At 40.6% G+C, this 21992-nt stretch overlaps 1 protein-coding gene across 1 annotated transcript in view; it reads right to left on the reverse strand.

Annotated features, from left to right (window-relative positions):
• The window catches only part of LOC128662736 (ADP-ribosylation factor-like protein 8B-A), a 168914-nt gene that overhangs the window by 118676 nt on the left and 28246 nt on the right, over nt 1-21992 (reverse strand). The window contains exon 2 of the mRNA XM_053716654.1: nt 13015-13095. Within this exon, the coding sequence (XP_053572629.1) occupies nt 13015-13095 (81 nt within the window). The remainder of the gene's footprint in view (nt 1-13014; nt 13096-21992) is intronic.

Here is a 21992-nt window from a genome sequence, read left to right on the forward strand (position 1 = left end):
AAGCTCTATATAGCAGCAGTTTTACAACAATGTTATACATTAGCAGGATCACTAGATGGCAGCACTATTTCCTGTCATGTAGTGCGTCAGGCATGTGCAGGCTACCTACCTAGGCATCCCTTCAACCAAAAAATAAATTATACAATTTTTAAAAATGGTATTCTCTATCTGAATAATAAAAGAAAAAATTTGGGTTTAATGTCCCTTTAATGAGGGTGAAACATAATTATTACTAGAAGCATGTTCCCCCATATTCCTGCTGAATTATTTCCCACCGGCCTTTTACCTGCTCTAAATTGGCTTCATTCCATTAAAATTAAAGGGACATGAAACCCTCAAAATTTTCTTTAAATTATTCAGATAGAGCACTTCTGGTCTTCAGGTCTCCCCAACAGGCCAGATTTTCAGGTTTACCTTGGATGAGAGCAGGTTAATAGCCATGTTTACTAATCAGATGATTATTTAACCTGTGCTCCAGTTCAGATATCCTAAAAATCTGGCCTGTTAGGGAAGCCTGAGGACAGGTTTAAAAACTAGTTAGATAAGAGCATACAATTGTAAACAACTTTCTAATTTACCTCTTATCCAATTTGCTTTGTTCAAAAGTATACGTAGGTGGGTAGGCTTAGGAACAGAAATGTGCTATTGAGAGCTGCACATATGCCTCCTGTCATTGGCTCACCTGTGCTCAGCTAGTTCTTAGTGCCGAGAAAGGAGACCACTAAGAATGAATTTGTAATAAACACATTTTTTCTAATTGCTTTAATTCCAGGTGTTTTAGATACTAATGATATTTATAAATAAATGGAATACATTAAAATCATGTTTTATATATAAATTAAAGTGAATGTAAACTTTAATGAATTGGTGCCCGGTTTTTAAAAATACTATTAAACAGAGGCACTTACATTCATGAAAGTTTACATTGCAGCATAGTTTTACAAATACTTATTTTTCTCTTGAGCAAAGTCGGATTGCTGAACCCCCGTCTGCTTCTCCTGCTGTACTTACACAGCAATGACAAAACCGGCTTCCTCCAATCACGGTGTGGCCTCATGAGATGGACGCTCTGGGGATGGGAAGCCGGTTGTCATTGGTGACGTAAGTACAGAGTAACTGAGGGCGGGGGAGGGGGAAATCAGCGATCCGGCTTTGCTCAAGAGAAAAGGTAAGTATTTATAAAAATACGCTGTAATGTAAACTTTTACAAATGAAAGTGCCCCTGTTTTTAATAGTGTTTTTGAAAACTGGGCACGAAATTCATGAAAGTTTACATTTACTTTAATAACTGAATTGCAAAATATATACACAATGTTTTATGTCATTTTTAAATGTATGTAAACACTTTAAATTCACCCCATAAGGGGATTCAGTAGTCAGACACAGTATGGAAGCAAAAACAGATGATATTTTATATCTTACCCAGAGTCCTCTGGTACATTGGTAACAATATATACACAATACTTCTACATGCCGATCAACTATACAATCATTTTTGTGGTAATTGCTTTTATGTAATGGAGGATTTTAATCTCACAGTTCTATCTCCCCCATAACAAATGCGTACAGCTTTTTGCCTGGAAGGGCCACTAAACCCCAAATTTTTCTTTCATGATTCTGATAGAGAATACAATTTTAAACAACATTCCAATTCACTTCCATTATCTAATTTGCTGCAATCTTTAGATATCCTTTGTTAAAGAAATAGCAATGCACATTGGTGAGCCAATCACATGAGGCATCTATGTGCAGCCACCAATCGGAAGCTACTGAGCCTATCTAGATATGCTTTTTAGGAAAGAATATCAAGAGAATGAAGCAAATTAAATAGAAGTAAATTAGAAAGTTGTTTAAAATGGTATTCTCTATCTGAATCATGAAAGAAAAAAAATGGGGTTTAATGTCCCTTTAACCCCTTAACGACCAACGACATATGGGGTACGTCCTGCACAAAAATGCAGTTAATGACCAAGGACGTACCCCATACGTTGTTGGTCTTTGAAAGCAGTGGAAGCGATCCTGATAGCTTCCAGCTGCTTTCATGTTATTGCAGTGATGCCTCAATATTGAGGCATCCTGCAATAACCGTTTTTAGCCATCCGATGCAGAGAGCGCCACTCTGTGGCCCTCTCTGCATCGGCTATCGTTGGTGGGTGGGAGCTCATCCAGGGAGGCGGGTGGGCAGTCATTGGTGGAGGAGGGGGGAGGGATATTGTGCGGGTGCGTGCACGGGCGCGAGCGCGAGAGTCGTGCACAGGAGCTGTGCACGCGAGTGCACGGGCACGCGAGATCTATGAAAACAGCATCAATATGCTGTAGATCTGGAGGGTGGGAGAGAGCACTGGGGAGGGTGGGATTTTAAAATCAAGGCATCTGGGAGAGGGTGGGGGGTTGGATGTTGAGGGGGGGGCAGCTACACTACAGAAATAAAGAAAATATTTAATAAAATAAAAAAAATAAAATACATTATTATTTTTCAAACTGGGTACTGCCAGTACCCAATATGGTGCACAATAAAGGCGGGGGGGGGGGGGGGGGGTTTAAAGAGCTGTTGGGGGGGGGGGGTTCTACACAGCAGAAGAATTATTATTTTTTTATTTTATTTTTTAAAAACCTAAACCCCCCCCCCCCAAAAAAAAAACAACGTATTTTAGTACTGGCAGACTTTGTGAAATATTTAAAGTTTTTTTTAATTTGATCGCATTTGGCGGTGAAATGGTGGCATGAAATATACCAAAATGGGCCTAGATCAATACTTGGGGTTGTTTACTACACTAAAGCTAAAATTAACCCTACAAGCTCCCTACATGCTCCCTAATTAACCCCTTCACTGCTGCGCATAATACACGTGTGGTGCGCAGTGGCATTTAGCGGCCTTCTAATTACCAAAAAGCAACGTAAAAGCCATATATGTCTGCTATTTCTGAACAAAGGGGATCCCAGAGAAGCATTTAAAACCAATTTGCAATAATTGCACAAGCTGTTTGTAAATAATTTCAGTGAGAAACCTAAAGTTTGTGAAAAAAAATTGTGAAAAAGTGAACTTTTTTTTTATTTATTTGATCGCATTTGGCGGTGAAATGTTAGCATGAAATATACCAAAATGGGCCTAGATCAATACTTTGGGATGTCTTCTAAATATATATATATATATATATATATATACACACACACACACACGTTAAAGGATATTCAGGGATTCCTGACAGATATCAGTGTCCCAATGTAACTAGCGCTAATTTTGAAAAAAAGTGGTTTGGAAATAGCAAAGTGCTACTTGTATTTATTGCACTATAACTTGCAAAAAAAGCAAAGAACATGTAAACATTGGGTATTTCTAAACTCAGGACAAAATTTAGAAACTATTTAGCATGGGTGTTTTTTGGTGGTTGTAGATGTGCAACAGATTTTGGGGGTCAAAGTTTGAAAAATGTTTTTCCATATTTTCCTCATATTTTATAATTTTTTTAATAGTAAATTATAAGACATGATGAAAATAATGGTAACTTTAGAAAGTTCATTTAATGGCGAGAAAAACGGTATATAATGTGTGGGTACAGTAAATGAGTAAGAGGAAAATTACAGCTAAACACAAATACCGCAGAAATGTAAAAATAGCCTTGGTCCCAAACGGTCAACAAATGGAAAAGTGCTCTGGTCACTAAGGGGTTAAGCTTCACTAAGCAGCAAAACAAACCTATATTCTGCTGATGAGAGTTAATAAACTCGAAACAGCTGTCCAGGAGTTTCTGTTTTGCTGCACTTACCCCATAAGGGGATTCTGTAGTCACACAGTAGGGAAGCAAAAACTAAAATATTACATATCTTACCCAGAGTTCTCTGGTGCATTGGTAATGTATACAGACTACTTCTATGGGAAGGCAAGCAGGGATCATTTTCTAGATGTGCTGATTAGCTATACAATAATTTATATGGTTCTTGAATAAACTAAAAAAAAATGTTTAATTACGTATAGTAATAATTTGCAATATACTCACGTATTTTGTGTAATTAACCCCTTAATGACCAGTGGCGTACCCTGTACATCGCTGGTCTTTCTGTGGGGGTGATATTTCCAATAGTGCTATTTTAGAAAGTTTTCAGGAGAGAGGGTCTAATTTATTAAACCCAGGCAATTCCTTAACAACCAGCAACGTACAGTTTCGGTTGTTATGGGGTTAAACTCTTAAAAGTGTGGATTTCAAAATGTGACAATTGAAAGCTCATACTCCTTTTAGATTTCAGAATCCTAACCCTGCAACATTCTAATAGCCTAGGTAAATCTTGCCACAAAAACAGGTAAGTTGCTTTTAAAAAAAAAAGAATGTCCCTGTACTAGAAAATTATTATAAAACATTTTATATACACAGCACACATACATAAATAAATGTCCCTTTAAGCTCCTACCTTTGTTAGCAAACGTTGCCTATTGTGTTTATCATGTCACTTTTTTGTGGCCAGTTAGAACTAGATACAAAAAACAAAAACACCACACAAGCGCCTGCACTAATTAGTGATTAGCATATGGTGTTCAGCTCGTAGGGCACGCAACAATTGGATGAAGCCGAATTCGTCATTGCTCAGCTAAATGAAGTATGAGAAATGGTGTGATATTTACCATCACAAAATGGTTAATATTTTAGCGTCTTAAAAAAAGTAATCAATAAAAGTGCCCCTGCCCGTTTAAAAAAATAATTGCATATACTGTGCATTAGAACATGATATACATAGCTATAGTTAAAGAGATATTATATATATATATATATATATATATATATATATATATATATATATATATATATATATATATATATATATATATATATATATATATATATATATCTCATAATTTATGCTTACCTGATAAATTTATTTCTCTTGTAGTGTATCCAGTCCACGGATCATCCATTACTTATGGGATATTCTCCTTCCCAACAGGAAGTTGCAAGAGTTCACCCACAGCAGAGCTGCTATATAGCTCCTCCCCTAACTGCCATATCCAGTCATTCGACCGAAAACATGCAGAGAAAGGAAAAACCATAGGGTGCAGTGGTGACTGTAGTTTAAATGAAAAAATTACCTGCCTTAAAATGACAGGGCGGGCCGTGGACTGAATACACTACAAGAGAAATAAATCAGGTAAGCATAAATTATGTTTTCTCTTGTTAAGTGTATCCAGTCCACGGATCATCCATTACTTATGGGATACCAATACCAAAGCTAAAGTACACTGATGAACGGAGGGACAAGGCAGGTACTTAAACGGAAGGTACCACTGCCTGAAAAAAAAAAATAAAAAAAAAAAAAATCCTTTCTCCCAAAAATAGCCTCCGAAGAAGCAAAGTATGAAGCGCAGACCAAGACGCCGTCTTGTAAATCTGTTCAACAGAAGCCTCATTTTAAAAAGGCCCAAGTGAAAGCCACAGCTCTAGTAGAATGAGCTGTAATCCCTTCAGGAGGCTGCTGTCCAGCAGTCTCATAAGCTAAACGAATTATGCTTTTAACCAAAAAGAAAGAGAGGTTGCTGAAGTCTTTTGACCTCTCCTCTGTCCAGAGTAGACAACAAACAAAGTAAATGTTTGATGAAAATCTGAAGTAGCTTGTAAGTAAAACTTTAAAGCACGAACCACGTCCAAATTGTGTAATAGACGTTCCATCTTTGAAGAAGGATTAGGAAACAAGAATGGAACAATACTCTTGAGCGATATTCTTGTTGGATACCACTTTAGGTAAAAAACCCAGTTTTGATACGCAGGACTACCTTATCCGTACGGAGGACCATATAAAGGAGAATCACATTGTAAAGCAGATAACTCGGAGACTCTACAAGCCGAGGAAATATCTACCAAAAAGGAACTTTCCAAGATAAAAAGTTTGATATCTACAGAATGAAGGTTCAAACGGAACTCCTTGAAGAACCTTAATAATCAGGTTTAAGCTCCATGGTGGAGCAACAGGTTTAGACACAGGCTTGGTTCTAACCAAAGCCTGACAAAATGCCTGAACGTCTGGAGTATCTGCCAGACACTTGTGCAAAAGGACAGAGTAGGAATCTGTCCTTTTAAGGAACTAGCTGACAACCCTTTTCTCAAAATCATCTTGGAGAAAAGATAGTATCCTGGGAATCCTGACTTTACTCCATGAGTAACCCTTGGATTCATATCAATAAGATATTTATGCTAAATTTTCCTAGTGACAGGCTTTCATGCCTGTATTAAGGAATCAATGACCGACTCGGAGAAGCCATGCTTTGATAACATCAAGCGTTCAGTCTCCAGGCAGTCCATCTCAGAGAAGTTTAATTTAGATGGTTGAAAGGACCCTGAGGTAGAGGGTCCTGTCTCAGAAGCAGAGACCATGATGGAAAGAATGACATGTCCACCAGATCTGCATACCAGGTCCTGCGTGGCCACGCAGGCGCTGTTAAAAACACCAAAGCACTCTCCTGCTTGATCTTGTGCAAAGACCTCCGGAGGGAATTCCCACTTCCCCGGGAGAAAAGTCTGACGACTTAGAAAATCCACTACCCAGTTCTCAACACCTGGGATATGGAGAGTTGATAGACGAGAGAGTCTCTGTCCAGTGAATTATTTTAAGACTTCTAACATCGCTAGGGAACTTCTGTTCCCCCTTGATGGTTGATGTAAGCCACAGTCGTGATATTGTCCGACTGAATCTGATGTACCTCAGAGTTGCTAACTGAGGCCAAGCCTGAAGAGCATGGAATATCGCTCCCAGTTGCAGAATATTTATTAGAAGGAGGGTCTCCTCCTGAGTCCACTATCCCTGAGTCTTCAGGGAGTCCCAGACTGTATCACAACCTAAAAGGTTGGCATCTGTTATAACAACTGTCCCATCTGACCTGCGGAAGGTCATACCCTTGGACAGATGGACCCGAGATAGCCACCAGAGAAGAGAATCTCTGGCCTCTTGGTCCAGATTTAAGAAGGGGACAAATCTGTGTAATCCCCGTTCCATTGACTGAGCATGCATAGTTGCAGCGGTCTGAAATGTAGGCGTGCAAACGGTACTATGTCCCTTGCCGCTACCATTAGGCCGATTACATTCATGTACCGAGCCACCGAAGGGCGTGGATGGAATGAAGAACACGGCAGTAAGTTAGAAACTTTGACAACCTGGACTCAGTCAGGTAAATTTTCATTTCTGCAGAATCTATCAAGAGTCCCTAGGAAGGAAACCCTTGAGATTGGGGATAGATAACTCTTTCCTTGTTCACTTTCCACCCCTGCAATCTCAGAAATGCCAGTACTACATCCGTATGAGACTTGGCAATTTGGATGTTCGACGCCTAAATAAGGGGCCACTTCTATGCCCCGCGGCCTAAGGACCGCCAAAGCGACCCCAGAACCTCCATAAAGATTCTTGGGGCTGTAGTTAACCCAAAGGAAAGAGCAACAAACTGGTAATGTCTGTCTAGAAAGGCAAACCTGAAAACGATGGTGATCCTTATGCATCGTTATGTGAGGATAAGTATCCTTCAAATCCATTGTAGTCCTCTATTGACTCTCCTGGATCATAGTTAAGATGGTACGAATAGTTTTCATCTTAAAAATGATGGAATTCTAAGGAATTTGTTTAAGATCTTTAAATCCAAAATAGGTCTGAAGGTTCCCTCTCCTTGGGAACCACAAACAGATTTGAGAAAAACTCTGTCCCTGTTCCTGTCTTGGAACTGGATGGGTCTCGTACACAATGTAAGAATGCCTCTTTCTTTATCTGGTGTGCAGATAATTGTGAAAGGTAAAATCTCCCCTTTTTCGGGGGAAGCTTTGAAATCCAGAAGATATCTCTGGGATATAATTTCCAATGCCCAGGGATCCTGGGCATCTCTTGCCCATGCCTGGGCGAAAAATGAAAGTCTGCCCCCTACAGGATCCGTTACCGGATAGGGGACCGTTCCTTCATGCTGTCTAAGAGGCAGCAGCAGGCTCCTTGGCCTGCTTATCTTTGTTCCAGGTCCGGTTGTCTCCAGACCGTCATGGACTGAGCAAAAGTACCCTCTTGATTTGCCTTAGAGGAAGTTGATGCCACACCTGCCTTGAAGTTTCGAAAGGCACGAAAATTAGACTTTTTTGGCCCTTGATTTGGACCTGTCCTGAGGAAGGGCATGACCTTTTCCTCCAGTGATATTAGCAATGATCTCCTTCAAACCAGGCCCTAATAGGGTCTGCCCCTTGAAGGGAAGTTAAGTAGCTTATTTATTAAAGTCATGACAGCTGACCATGATATAAGCCATAGCGCTCTGTGCGCTAGTATAGTAAAAACAGAATTCTTAGCCGTTAGTTTAGTCAAATGAACAAAGGCATCAGAAACAAAGGAATTGGCTAGCTTAAGTGCTCTAAGCTTGACAAGTATATTCATCCAATGGAGTCGCTACCTGTAAAGCCTCATCCAGAGACTCCAACCAGAACGCCGCAGCAGCAGTGACAGGAGCAATGCATGCAAGGGCTGCAGGATAAAACCTTGTTGAATAAACATTTTCCTTTATCCATTGGATCTAAAAAAAAGCACAACTGTCCTTGACAGGGATAGTGGTACGCTTAGCTAGAGTAGAAACTCTTCTCTCCACCTTAGGGACTGTCTGCCATAAGTCCCGTGTGGCGGCATCTGTTAGAAACATTTTTCTAAAAATAGGAGGGGAAGAGAACGGCACACCTGGTCTATCCCATTCCTTATTAATAATTTCTGTAAACCTCTTTAGGTATTGGAAAAACATCAGTACACACCGCCACTGCATAGTATTTATTCAGTCTACACAATTTCTCTGGCACTGTGATTGTAACAGTCATTCAGAGCTGCTAACACCTCCCTAAGCAACAAGTGGAGGATCTCAAGCATAAATTTTAAATGTAGAAATAATCGGAATCAGGTTAAATCATCTTCCCTGAGTCAAAAATATCACCCACAGACTGAAGCTCCCCTCAGCTTCTGCATATTGTGAGGCAGTATCAGACATGGTTCTTGACGCATCTGTATGCTCTGTATCTACCCCCAGAGATATCTTGCTTTCCTTTAATTTCAGGTAGTCTGACTAATACCGCTGCCAGAGTATTATTCATAACTTTCGCCATGTCTTGTAAAATAAACGCTATGGGCGCCCTTGATGTACTTGGCGCCATTTGAGCGTGAGTCCCTGAAGCGGGAGTCAAAGGGTCTGACACGTGGGGAGAGTTAGTCGGCATAACTTCCCCCTCGACAGAATCCTCTGGTGATAATGTTTTTAAAGACAAAAAATTCTCTTTATTGCTTAACATGAAATCAGTACATCTGGTACACATTCTAAGATGGGGTTCCACCATGGCTTTTAAACATAATGAACAAGGAGCTTCCTCTATGTCAGACATGTTAGTACAGACTAGAAATGAGACTAGTAAGCTTGGAAAACACTTTAAATAAAGTTAACAAGCAAATATAAACAACGTTACTGTGCCTTTAAGAGAAACAAATTTTGTCAAAATTTGAAAAACAGTGAAAAAAGGCAGTAAATCAAACGAAATTTTTACAGTATATGTAATAAGTTAACAGAGCATTGCACCCACTTGCAAATGGATGCTTAACCCCTTAATGCAAAAAACGGATAACAAAAAATGAGACATTTAACAAACAACAAAACTGCCACAGCTGTGCTGTGGATTACCTTCCCTATAAAACGATTTTGGAAGCCTTTTTAGCCCTTTAGAGATGTCCTGTAGTATTCATGGGACTGCTGAGGGAAGCTGGATGATTCATTTTGTAATTTTAACTGCGCAAAAAGCGCTAAAATAGGCCCCTCCCACTCATATTACAACAGTGGAAAGCCTGAGGAAACTGTTTCTAAGCAAAATTTAAGCCAACCATGTGGAAAAAACTAGGCCCCAATAAGTTTTATCACCAAACATATATAAAAAACGATTAAACATGCCAGCAAACGTTTTAAATTACACTTTTATAAGAGTATGTATCTCTATTAATAAGCCTGATACCAGTCGCTATCACTGCATTTAAGGCTTTACTTACATTACTCCGGTATCAGCAGTATTTTCTAGCAAATTCCATCCCTAGAAAAATATTAACTGCACATACCTTATTGCAGGAAAACCTGCACGCCATTCCCTCTCTGAAGTTACCTCACTCCTCAGAATATGTGAGAACAGCAATGGATCTTAGTTACTTCTGCTAAGATCATAGAAAACGCAGGCAGATTCTTCTTCTAAATACTGCCTGAGATAAACAATACACTCCGGTACCATTTAAAAATAAACTTTTGATTGAAGAAATAAACTAAGTATAAAACACCACACTCCTCTTACGACCTCCATCTATGTTGAGAGTTGCAAGAGAATGACTTTATATGGCAGTTAGGGGAGGAGCTATATAGCAGCTCTGCTGTGGGTGAACTCATACAACTTCCTGTTGGGAAGGAGAATATCCCATAAGTAATGGATGATCCGTGGACTGGATACACTTAACAAGAGAGATATAGATATATACATATACATACATACATACATACACAGTATCTCACAAAAGTGAGTACACCCCTCACATTTTTGTAAATATTTTATTATATATTTTCATGTGACAACACTGAAGAAATAACACTTTGCTACAATGTAAAGTAGTGAGTGTACAGCCTGTATAACGGGGTACATTTGCTGTCCCCTCAAAATAACTCAACACACAGCCATTAATGTCTAAACCGTTGGCAACAAAAGAGAGTACACCCCTAAGTAGAAATGTCCAAATTGGGCCCAAAGTGTCACTATTGTGTGTGGCCACCATTATTTTCCAGCACTGCCTTAACCCTCTTGGGCATAGAGTTCACCAAAACTTCACAGGTTGCCACTGGAGTCCTCTTCCACTCCTCCATAACAACATCACAGAGCTGGTTGATGTTCGAGAGACCTTGCACGTCCCTAACTTCCGTTTAAGGATGCCCCACAGATGCTCAATAGGGTTTAGGTCTGGAGACATGCTTGGCCAGTCCATCACCTTTACCCTCAGCTTCTTTAGCAAGGCAGTGGTCATCTTGGAGGTGTGTTTGGGGTCGTTATGTTGGATTACTGCCCTGCGGCCCAGTCTCCGAAAGGAGGGGGATCATGCTCTGCTTCAGTATGTCACAGTACATGTTGGCATTCATGGTTCCCTCAATGAACTGTAGCTGCCCAGTGCCGGCAGCACTCATGAAGGCCCAGACCATGACACTCCCACCACCATGCTTGACTGTAGGCAAGACACACTTGTCTTTGTACTCCTCACCTGGTTGCCGCCACACACACACTTGACACCATCTGAACCAAATAAGTTTATCTTGGTCTCATGGGACCACAGGACATGGTTCCAGTAATCCATGTACTTAGTCTGCTTATCTTAAGCAAACTGTTTGCAGGCTTTTTTGTGCATCATCTTTAGAAGAGGCTTCCTTCTGGGACGACAGCCATGCAGACCAATTTGATGCAGTGTGCCTTGTATGGTCTGAGCACTGCCTGGCTGACCCCACCCCTTCAACCTCTGCAGCAATGCTGGCAGCACTCATGTCTATTTCCCAAAGACAACCTCTGGATAGGACGATGAGCACGAGCACGTTCTGAGGGGAACCTGTCCTGTGAAACCGCTGTATGGTCTTGCCCACTGTGCTGCAGCTCAGTTTCAGGGTCTTGGCAATCTTCTTATAGCCTAGGTCATCTTTATGTAGAGCAACAATTTTTTTTCAGATCCTCAGAGTTTGCCATAAGGTGCCATGTTGAACTTCCAGTGCCCAGTAAGAGAGTGCGAGAGGGATAAAGTCAAATTTATCACACCTGCTCTCCATTCACACCTGAGACCTTGTAACACTGAGTCACATGACACCGGGGAGGAAAAATGGCTAATTGGGCCCAATTTGGACATTTCCACTTAGGGGTGTACTCACTTTTGTTGCCAACTGTTTAGACATTAATGGCTGTGTGTCGAGTTATTTTGAGGGGACAGCAAATTTACACGGTTTATACAGGCTGTAACACTCACTATAATAAATCGCAGCAAGGAGCCCTCCTTCGTCAAATTTGATAAAACTCTCCAAGAAGTGGTAGCGGAGGCCAAAGGAATATTACTCAAAGTCAAACACACTAAATGTGTCCGTGATCAAATAGACTGCGATCAAAACAAGGTTTATGGGTGGAATAGAAGGGACCGCTATGCACAGAGAAGGGAACAGAGTAATTAATTATTCCGATCAAATAGACAGAGAGGGGGCAACAGACACAGGAGGAATAGGGGCAGGAGAGTGACCTTTTATGACCTCCCATTCTGAAGTACGCCCCTCATCCCTCCCGCCAGACCTCAAACTACAGAGAAGACTCTGAAACGCCGAGAGGTGGACCGGGATCTACAAGTGTTGTGGAAAAATCCCAATTAGAGCAGGTTTTTCGATTAACCCAAATGGCCCTGAAGGGGGGGAGGAAACCGAGGACAACTGTTCCAGCCCAAAGAGGACCAGTACCAACAGAGGGAGCAGGGCAGGTACAACCTAAGGATAGGCCAGAGAAGGGGGCGTTAAAGAGAAGGAATGTAATTAACCTCTCTAAGAAATAACTGTCAAAACCAGAACTTGAGGTCCTAAGCCTGGGTCTAACCTTTGTCCCTTCGAATAATTTTAATATCTTTAGGACTTTACTAGATGTCAATGGACTAATCAGGAATCTAATTTCTTCTTAAAAAACAATAAATCTAATGGGAAAAGATATGGCAGCCCTGTTACAGCCTCCTACCAACCAAAAATATGTGCCTAGTGCTGCAAGAGATGGACAATTTATAGTGATTACCTGCATCATCTAATCTCTAACAAATGGATGATTGTACCTATATGTGGTACAGGAGCCAAGATGAGCACAAGACGTCACCCCCCATGCACACCACATATTAATAAGGAAATGCCTCTGGGCACAATGAGATTAGACAATACTTTTACCCTTTAAATTTATTTTAGTCTTCATTCTCATAATCTGAAACAACTACATTTGTCTACCCACTTACTTTTATGGTAACATTTCCTTTTGTTACTTTCCTCATATTGAAACCAACTGTTGGAATCATGTCTTCTGTGAATTGACCGGACTGTGGAAAAACAAACAAAAAAAAAAAAACATTTTTAAAAATTTTAAAATGGTAAAATATGAACACTATATGCATGTAAATGGTTTGTGACAGTAACTGCAGAGTAATGAATGGAAACCTATTAAATAAAATCAGGGTGGATTGGATTTAAGTTACTAGTCAGCAAGACAGATTTAAATCATGGTTTTCATTTTTAGAATAATAAGTTTTCAGATTATGTTTCCTGTTATATCAGACCATTACGAACTTGGTTATATATCATTAGATATGCATAGATAGATCATTGAAATGAAAGAAAGTATTGCAAGGTGATCCAGTTTAATTGGATAATCATTCATACTAGTTAAAACTTTTCAGCTGTACTTTATCGGAAGGAGAAAAAACAGAATTTATGCTTACCTGATAAATGTATTTCTCTTGTGGTGTATCCAGTCCACGGATTCATCCTTTACTTGTGGGATATTCTTCTTCCCAACAGGAAGTGGCAAAGAGAGCACACAGCAGAGCTGTCCATATAGCTCCCCCTCCAGCTCCACCCCCCAGTCATTCGACCGAAGGTTAGGAAGAAAAAGGAGAAACCATAGGGTGCTGTGGTGACTGTAGTTTAAAAATAAAAACCACCTGTCTTAAAATGACAGGGCGGGCCGTGGACTGGATACACCACAAGAGAAATAAATTTATCAGGTAAGCATAAATTATGTTTTCTCTTGTAAGGTGTATCCAGTCCACGGATTCATCCTTTACTTGTGGGATACCAATACCAAAGCTTTAGGACACGGATGAAGGGAGGGAACAAGACAGGTACCTTAAACGGAAGGAACCACTGCTTGTAAAACCTCTCTCCCAAAAATAGCCTCCGAAGAAGCAAAAGTATTGAATTTGGAAAATGTATGCAGCGAAGACCAAGTCGCTGCCTTACAAATCTGTTCAACAGAAGCCTCATTTTTAAAAGCCCATGTGGAAGCCACTGCTCTGGTAGAATGAGCAGTAATTGTTTCAGGAGGCTGCTGGCCAGCAGTCTCATAGGCCAAACGGATGATGCTTTTCAGCCAAAAGGAAAGAGAGGTAGCGGTCGCCTTCTGACCTCTCCTCTTACCAGAATAGATAACAAACAAAGAAGTTGTTTGTCTGAAATCCTTAGTTGCTTGTAAATAGAACTTTAAAGCACTAAGCACATCAAGATTGTGTAACAGACGTTCCTTCTTCGACGAAGGATTAGGACACAAAGAAGGAACAACAATTTCCTGGTTAATATTCTTAAAAGATACAACCTTAGGAAGAACACCGGGTTTGGTACGCAAAACTACCTTATCTGCATGGAACACCAGGTAAGGTGAATCACACTGTAAAGCAGATAACTCTGAAACGCTTCTAGCAGAAGAGATAGCTACCAAAAACAAAACTTTCCAAGATAAAAGCTTAATATCTATGGAATGTAAAGGTTCAAACGGAACCCCTTGCAGAACTGAAATAACTAAATTCAGACTCCATGGCGGAGCCACAGGTCTATAAAACAGGCTTGATTCTGACTAAAGCCTGACTAAACGCTTGAACGTCTGGTACCTCTGCCAGACGTTTGTGTAAAAGACTAGACAAAGCAGATATCTGTCCTTTTAAGGAACTAGCTGATAATCCTTTCTCCAATCCTTCTTGGAGAAAGGACGATATCCTGGGAATCCTAATCTTACTCCATGAGCAACCATTGGATTCGCACCAAAAAAAGATATTTTCGTCAAATCTTATGGTAGATTTTCCTGGTGACAGGCTTTCTAGCCTGAATCAGGGTATCAATAACCGACTCAGAGAAACCACGTTTTGATAGAATTAGGCGTTCAATCTCCAAGCAGTCAGACGCAGAGAAATTAGATTTGGATGTTTGAAAGGACCTTGTATTAGAAGGTCCTGCCTCACTGGTAGTGTCCATGGTGGAACAGATGACATGTCCACTAGGTCTGCATACCAGGTCCTGCGTGGCCACGCAGGCGCTATTAGAATCACCGAAGCCCTCTCCTGCTTGATTCTGGCAACCGGACAAGGGAGGAGAGGAAACGGTGGAAAAACATAGGCCAGATTGAATGACCAAGGCGCTGCTAGAGCATCTATCAGCATCGCCTGGGGATCCCAGGATCTGGACCCGTAAAGAGGAAGCTTGGTGTTCTGACGGGATGTCATCAGATCAAATTCTGGAGTGCCCCATAGCTGAGTCAGCTGGGCAAATACCTCCGGGTGGAGTTCCCACTCCCCCGGGTGAAAAGTCTGATGACTTAGAAAATCCGCCTCCCAGTTGTCTACTCCTGGGATGTGAATTGCTGAGAGATGGCAGGAGTGATCCTCCGCCCACCTGATTATTTTGATTACTTCCGTCATTGCTAGGGAACTCCTTGTTCCCCCTTGATGATTGACGTAAGCTACAGTAGTGATGTTGTCCGACTGAAATCTGATGAATTTGGCCGCAACAAGCTGAGGCCATGCCTGGAGAGCGTTCAATATCGCCCTCAGTTCCACAATGTTTATTAGGAGAAGAGCTTCTTCCCGAGACCATAAACCCTGAGCTTTCAGGGAGTCCCAGACTGCGCCCCAGCGCAACAGACTGGCGTCGGTCGTTACGATGATCCACTCTGGTCTGCGGAAACACATTCCCTGAGACAGGTGATCCTGAGACCACCACCAGAGAAGAGAATCTCTGGTGCCCTGGTCCAGCTGTAATTGAGGAATGGCATGAAGGGCTCGGCAAGTGGTTAAGAGTTTTGACTTTCTGACCTCTGTCAGAAATATTTTCATTTCTACCGAGTCTATTAGAGTTCCTAGGAAGGAAACTCTTGTGAGGGGGGAGAGAGAGAACTCTTTTTGATGTTCACCTTCCACCCGTGAGACCTCAGAAAGGACAATACAATTTCCGTGTGAGACTTGGCTCTTTGGAAAGTTGACGCCTGAATTAAGATGTCGTCTAGATAAGGCGCCACTGCTATGCCCCGCGGTCTTAGAACCGCAAGGAGGGGCCCTAGCACCTTTGTGAAAATTCTGGGAGCAGTGGCCAACCCGAAAGGAAGAGCCACAAACTGAAAATGCTTGTCCAGAAAAGCGAACCTGAAAAACTGGTGATGATCTTTGTGGATAGGAATGTGCAGATACGCATCCTTTAAATCCACGGTGGTCATATATTGACCCTCCTGGATCATTGGTAAGATTGTCCGAATGGTCTCCATCTTGAATGATGGGACTCTGAGGAATTTGTTTAGAATTTTTAGATCCAGGATTGGTCTGAAAGTTCCTTCTTTCTTTGGAACCACAAACAGGTTTGAGTAAAACCCCAGCCCTTGTTCCACAATTGGAACTGGGTGGATCACTCCCATTGTATGTAGGTCTTCTACACAGCGTAAGAACGCCTCTTTCTTTGACTGGTCTGAAAACAGACAAGAAATGTGGAACCTTCCCCTTGGAGGGGAGTCCTTGAATTCTAAAAGATATCCCTGAGATACAATCTCTACGGCCCAGGGATCGTGTACATCTCTTGCCCAGGCCTGAGCGAAGAGAGAGTCTGCCCCCTACTAGATACGGTCCCGGATCTGGGGCTACCCCATCATGCTGTCTTGGAGGCAGCTGCAGGCTTCTTGGCCTGTTTACCCTTGTTCCAGCCCTGGTAAGGTTTCCAGGCTGCCCTGGGTTGTGAAGTGTTACCCTCTTGCTTTGCAGCAGGGGAGGATGAAGCGAGGCCGCAAGACTTGTCCTGGGGGAGAGCATGGCCTTTTCCCCCCAGTGATTTCTGAAATAATCTTTCAATTCAGGCCCGAAGAGGGTCTTTCCTTTGAAAGGGTTGTTCAATAGTTTGGATTTTGACGACACATCAGCCGACCAGGACTTTAGCCATAGCGCCCTACGTGCCAAAATGGCAAAACCTGAATTTTTTGCAGCTAACTTAGCTAGTTCGAAAGCGGCATCTGTGATAAAATAATTAGCCAGCTTAAGAGCCTTAATTCTGTCCATAATGTCCTCATATGAGGTCTCCGTCTGGAGCGCATCTTCCAGCGCCTCGAACCAGAAAGCAGCTGCAGTGGTTACAGGAACAATGCACGCAATAGGTTGGAGAAGAAAACCTTGTTGAACAAAAATTCTCTTAAGTAAACCCTCTAATTTTTTATCCATAGGGTCTTTGAAAGCACAACTGTCTTCTATAGGTATAGTTGTGCGTTTAGCAAGTGAAGAAACAGCCCCCTCCACCTTAGGGACCGTCTGCCACGAGTCCCGTATGGGGTTAGATATGGGGGAACATTTTCTTAAAAATAGGAGAGGGAACGAAGGGAATACCTGGTTTATCCCACTCCCTAGTAACGATATCCGCAATCCTCTTAGGGACCGGGAACACAGTGTAAACAGGAACTTCTAGGTACTTGTCCATTTTACACAATTTATCTGGAACCACCATAGGGTCGCAGTCATCCAGAGTAACTAATACCTCCCTGAGCAATAAGCGGAGGTGTTCTAGTTTAAATTTAAAAGCCAACGTATCTGAATCTGTCTGAGAAACCTTTCCTGAATCGGAAATTTCTCCCTCAGACAGCACATCCCTCGCCCCCACTTCAGAGTGTTGTGATGGTATATCGGATACGGCTACTAAAGCGTCAGAATGCTCATTATCTGTTCTTAAAACAGAGCTATCACGCTTTGCAGGTAACACGGGCAGTTTAGATAAGAACACAGAGGGTATTATCCATAACTGCCGCCAAGTCTTGCAAGGTAAAAGTTAGACGCACTAGAGGTGCTAGGCGTCGCTTGAGCGGGCGTAACTGGTTGTGACACTTGGGGAGAGGTTGACGGGCTAACCTCGTTACCTTCTGTCTGAGAATCATCTTGGGCCACATTTTTAAGTGTAACAATATGTTCTTTAAAGTGTATAGACATATCAGTACAAGTGGGACACATTCTGAGAGGGGGTTCCACCATGGCTTCTAAACACATTGAACAAGGACTTTCCTTGGTGTCAGACATGTTTAACAGACTAGCAGTAATATAAAAAGGCTTGGAAATCACTTTAATCAAGTAAAAACACACTTTGAAAAAAAACAGTACTGTGTCATTAAGAAATAAAAAAGGCACACAATCTTGCAAAAACAGTGAAAAAATGCAGCAAACTTTTCGAATTTTTTACAGTATGTACCTAAAGCATTAGTAAGATTGCACCACTAGCAATATAAACGATTAACCCCTTAATACCCAAACCGGATCAACAGTAGTCAAAAAAACTGGTTAAAGAGACTTCAGCACCTTACCACAGCTCTGCTGTGGCCCTACCTGCACCCTTAGGACCAGATTTGTGGGTAAAAAAGCTTCTTATAGGCCCTCAAACTCCAGCAGGACCCTCCATGTGAAACAGCCTGAACTTCTAGTCAAAATCATCTGAGGCGCGAAATTAGGCCCCTCCCACCTCACTCCGGTGCTTGTGAGGCCTAAAGAAACACTCCCAAGTGTTTTAGTAATAGCCATGTGGGTAAAAACCCCTGAAAGAAACCCAAAGGGACCTTTAAAGTGTCTCAAAAAACAATTTTTTTCAATAAAAAACGTTTGCCATTAAGTAGTGTCAACTAGCATAAACTAGCCCTGTTATGTAAGCTTGCAATTCCATACTTAGTCTCTGAATACAGCTTACCCTTCCCTCATGGGGATATTATCAGTCTCTTCTAGCATTATCACAGTCTTGTCTAGAAATAAATGTCTGAACATACCTTATTGCAGCCTAACCTGCAAACCGTTCCCCCAACTGAAGTTTTCTTGCACTCCTCAGTCCTATGTGGGAACAGCAGTGGATTTTAGTTACAACATGCTAAAATCATCTTCCTCCCTGCAGAAATCTTCATCTCCTTTCTGCTAGAGAGTAAATAGTACACACCGGTACCATTTAAAATAAACTTTTGCTTGTAGAAAATAAAAACTACATTTCTAACACCACATTCACTTACCCTTCCGATTGCTTAGAGCCGGCAAAGAGAATGACTGGGGGGGTGGAGCTGGAGCTATATGGACAGCTCTGCTGTGTGCTCTCTTTGCCACTTCCTGTTGGGAAGGAGAATATCCCACAAGTAAAGGATGAATCCGTGGACTGGATACACCTTACAAGAGAAATAACCATTACCTTAATAAAACAATTTAAAATAGTTGTATTTAACTTAAACAATAACATTTTATTTCATTTTTAATACTTGACCCCCCCCTACTCATACTTAGGTCCTTGTGCAGATCTATTTCACTCTAAATAATCTTCTATTTAGTGAGCTTCTTAAAACTTAGTATTCGTTTATTCTGTGTACATACATTTGCAGGGGAGCAATAGCATTACAAAAGGGACAGTAAAGTTTAAATCAATTTCATGATTCAGAAGAAACATGCAACTTTTAACAATTTTCTTCTCTTATCTAAATTTGCTTTGTTCTCTTGGTATCCATTGTTTGAAAGCATACATAGGTAGGCTCTGAAGCAATGCACTACTGTGAGCTTGCTGCTTGTCACCGTCTTATCCAAAGTGTTCAGCTAGGCCCCAACAGAGCATTGCTCTCCTTCAAAGGATACCAAGAAAATGAAGCAAATAAAAAATCTGAAAATTTTGCGCTCTATCTGAAACCTAAAAGTTTTCCGTCATGATTAAATCCCTTTAAAAGGGACAGTATACTGTAAAATAGTTTTTCCCTTAATGTGTTTAGAATTGCTTTTTTTTTTACCAAATGCAGAGTAAAATATGTATGGAAATGAGCTTTTTAATGTTTGTGTATATTAAGGCTCTGATGTTGTGTTTTGAAGCCACAACCTAAAAAATGGGTTGAGCTTGTAGGTATAATCAGATCTCATTACTTTAACACATAGTGTACATATACCTGCTTCTTTATATTATATATCTGTCCATAAAACAATCACCAGTACTTTGAGATCAATGGAAAATCAACATTTGATTACCTTATCTCTGCTATATCCCACTGGGAGTGTAATGTCTTCTGCTGGCTGTGTTTACAAAGCTTATCTATAGCTTGGACCTGCGGCCACAAACTTTCAGAATAGGTGGGGATACCACATGTTAAATCAACTAAAAATGCCAATATAAGGGTAAAGGAGCTACTTGTAAACAATTTAATACACTCCAGCAGGTAAAAGGGATAATTGGGAACAAATTAAAGTGGAGAACATTTTTGAGAAAACTGTCCCTTTAAAAAGGTCTATTTCTCAACTTTGTAGGTTTATTGTATAACATTTTAACTGTGAAGGGGCATGTTATTTTTGCAGACACAAATAACAGTTTTGAGAACTACAAAACCAATACAATGTGATAATATCTTTAAGATAGGAAAAAAAAAAAAAAAAAAAAAAAAAAACTTTCCCAAAATAATCTGACAGAAACCTCTTGCAGAGCACGACATTGTGAATGGATTTGTGGAATTAATTTAGCAAAAAAATGTAAACATTACAGTCATGAATATACAGCATCTTACTATATAATTAAAAACAAATACATATTTCAGGATGAGTACTTTACACTTTTTCCAGACAGTATAAATTTACAACTACCCCTGGCTTATGTGCAACCCAGAAATAAGTCATCATTTCAATTGTTTATATTAAAATCAGGTGATTTGGGACTATGCTTTGCATGATATAGTGCCGAGCTTGTTATTAACACCTAGCCCTAGATTGAGAATCCACAGATGACAGCACCTTAAAATCATTTCTCTATAAACATGTTTACTTATAAGGTTGTCTAAGAAATTAGTAGCGCATATCTGTGTATATATTTGCTATAATATTTGCATATTGCTTTTAATATCTTATCTGCACTGTGTATAATTTAATCATAACAATTTTTGTGATAAACCTTTTGGTAATATGAGACAACCACTAGGTGGTGTTGTCATGAGGTGTTAATTGAATACCTGAGTTTAGGTGGGCCTATATAAAAGGACACATCATTTGTCTGTAGCTATATAGGATTAAAGGTTGTATACCCGAAACGTTACTTTTTGTAACCCAGGTGTGATGGAATAAAGACTTTATCTTTATCTGTTATCTGCCGTCTGTGGATTCTTGACTAGTAAGGGGTTGTAGCACCCTTGTATTGGCGTGGACCTGACAGAAGTGCTGTGCTATTCTGAGTGTGTACAATAGCCCTAGATTGAGGGGAGTTATATGAATTGATGTGCACTATTTGTTTGCACAATTATTAGCGGATCGCTTGCTATTGACGATTATATGTTCTGTATAGATAAATGTGGAAGGCTTTGTCCTGTTATTGATATACAAGGTGGACCTCTGTTTACAATGGTTCAATTTGCACCGTTTCAGAATAACAACCTTCTTTTTTCCAGTCATGTGACTGCTATTGAAAAGCATTGAGAAACAGTGCATTGATTAAAACAGCCAGTAGGTGGAGCTGTCCGCTTGTGTTGCAGCAAAGATATGCAAGCCAAGCAAGCTGAAATTAATCAGTTTAACCAGACCTGAGCTATCAAGCAGCTTGTAAAGGAACAAGATCTTCCCGTCTATAAATCAGTCCAGATTGGAATGCATAGAACAAACTGTTTGCAAAGAAAATGCAAGTAAAGTCTGTGTTGTGTGATTTTATTAGGTTTATAATGCCGTTTAGCATTTAAAGTCTTCATTTCAAAGCTTTCAAAAAATAATGTATTAGGTCTTACTTATGCCAATTTTGAGAGGGGCCTGGAACCTACCTCCCTCACTTCCCACTGACTTACATTATAAACTGGGTTTCAATTTACGACGGTTTTGATTTACAACCATTCCTTCTGGAACCTAACCCCGGCGTAAACTGAGGGCTACCTGTATTTTTTTTTATATATTTTTAATAAATTTAAATATGTACCAGATTCAACCTCTATAAGTATGTATCTGTTATTTTAAGA

The sequence above is a fragment of the Bombina bombina genome, chromosome 6, assembly GCF_027579735.1.
Source record: "Bombina bombina isolate aBomBom1 chromosome 6, aBomBom1.pri, whole genome shotgun sequence".
In the NCBI taxonomy this organism is placed as follows: domain Eukaryota; kingdom Metazoa; phylum Chordata; class Amphibia; order Anura; family Bombinatoridae; genus Bombina; species Bombina bombina.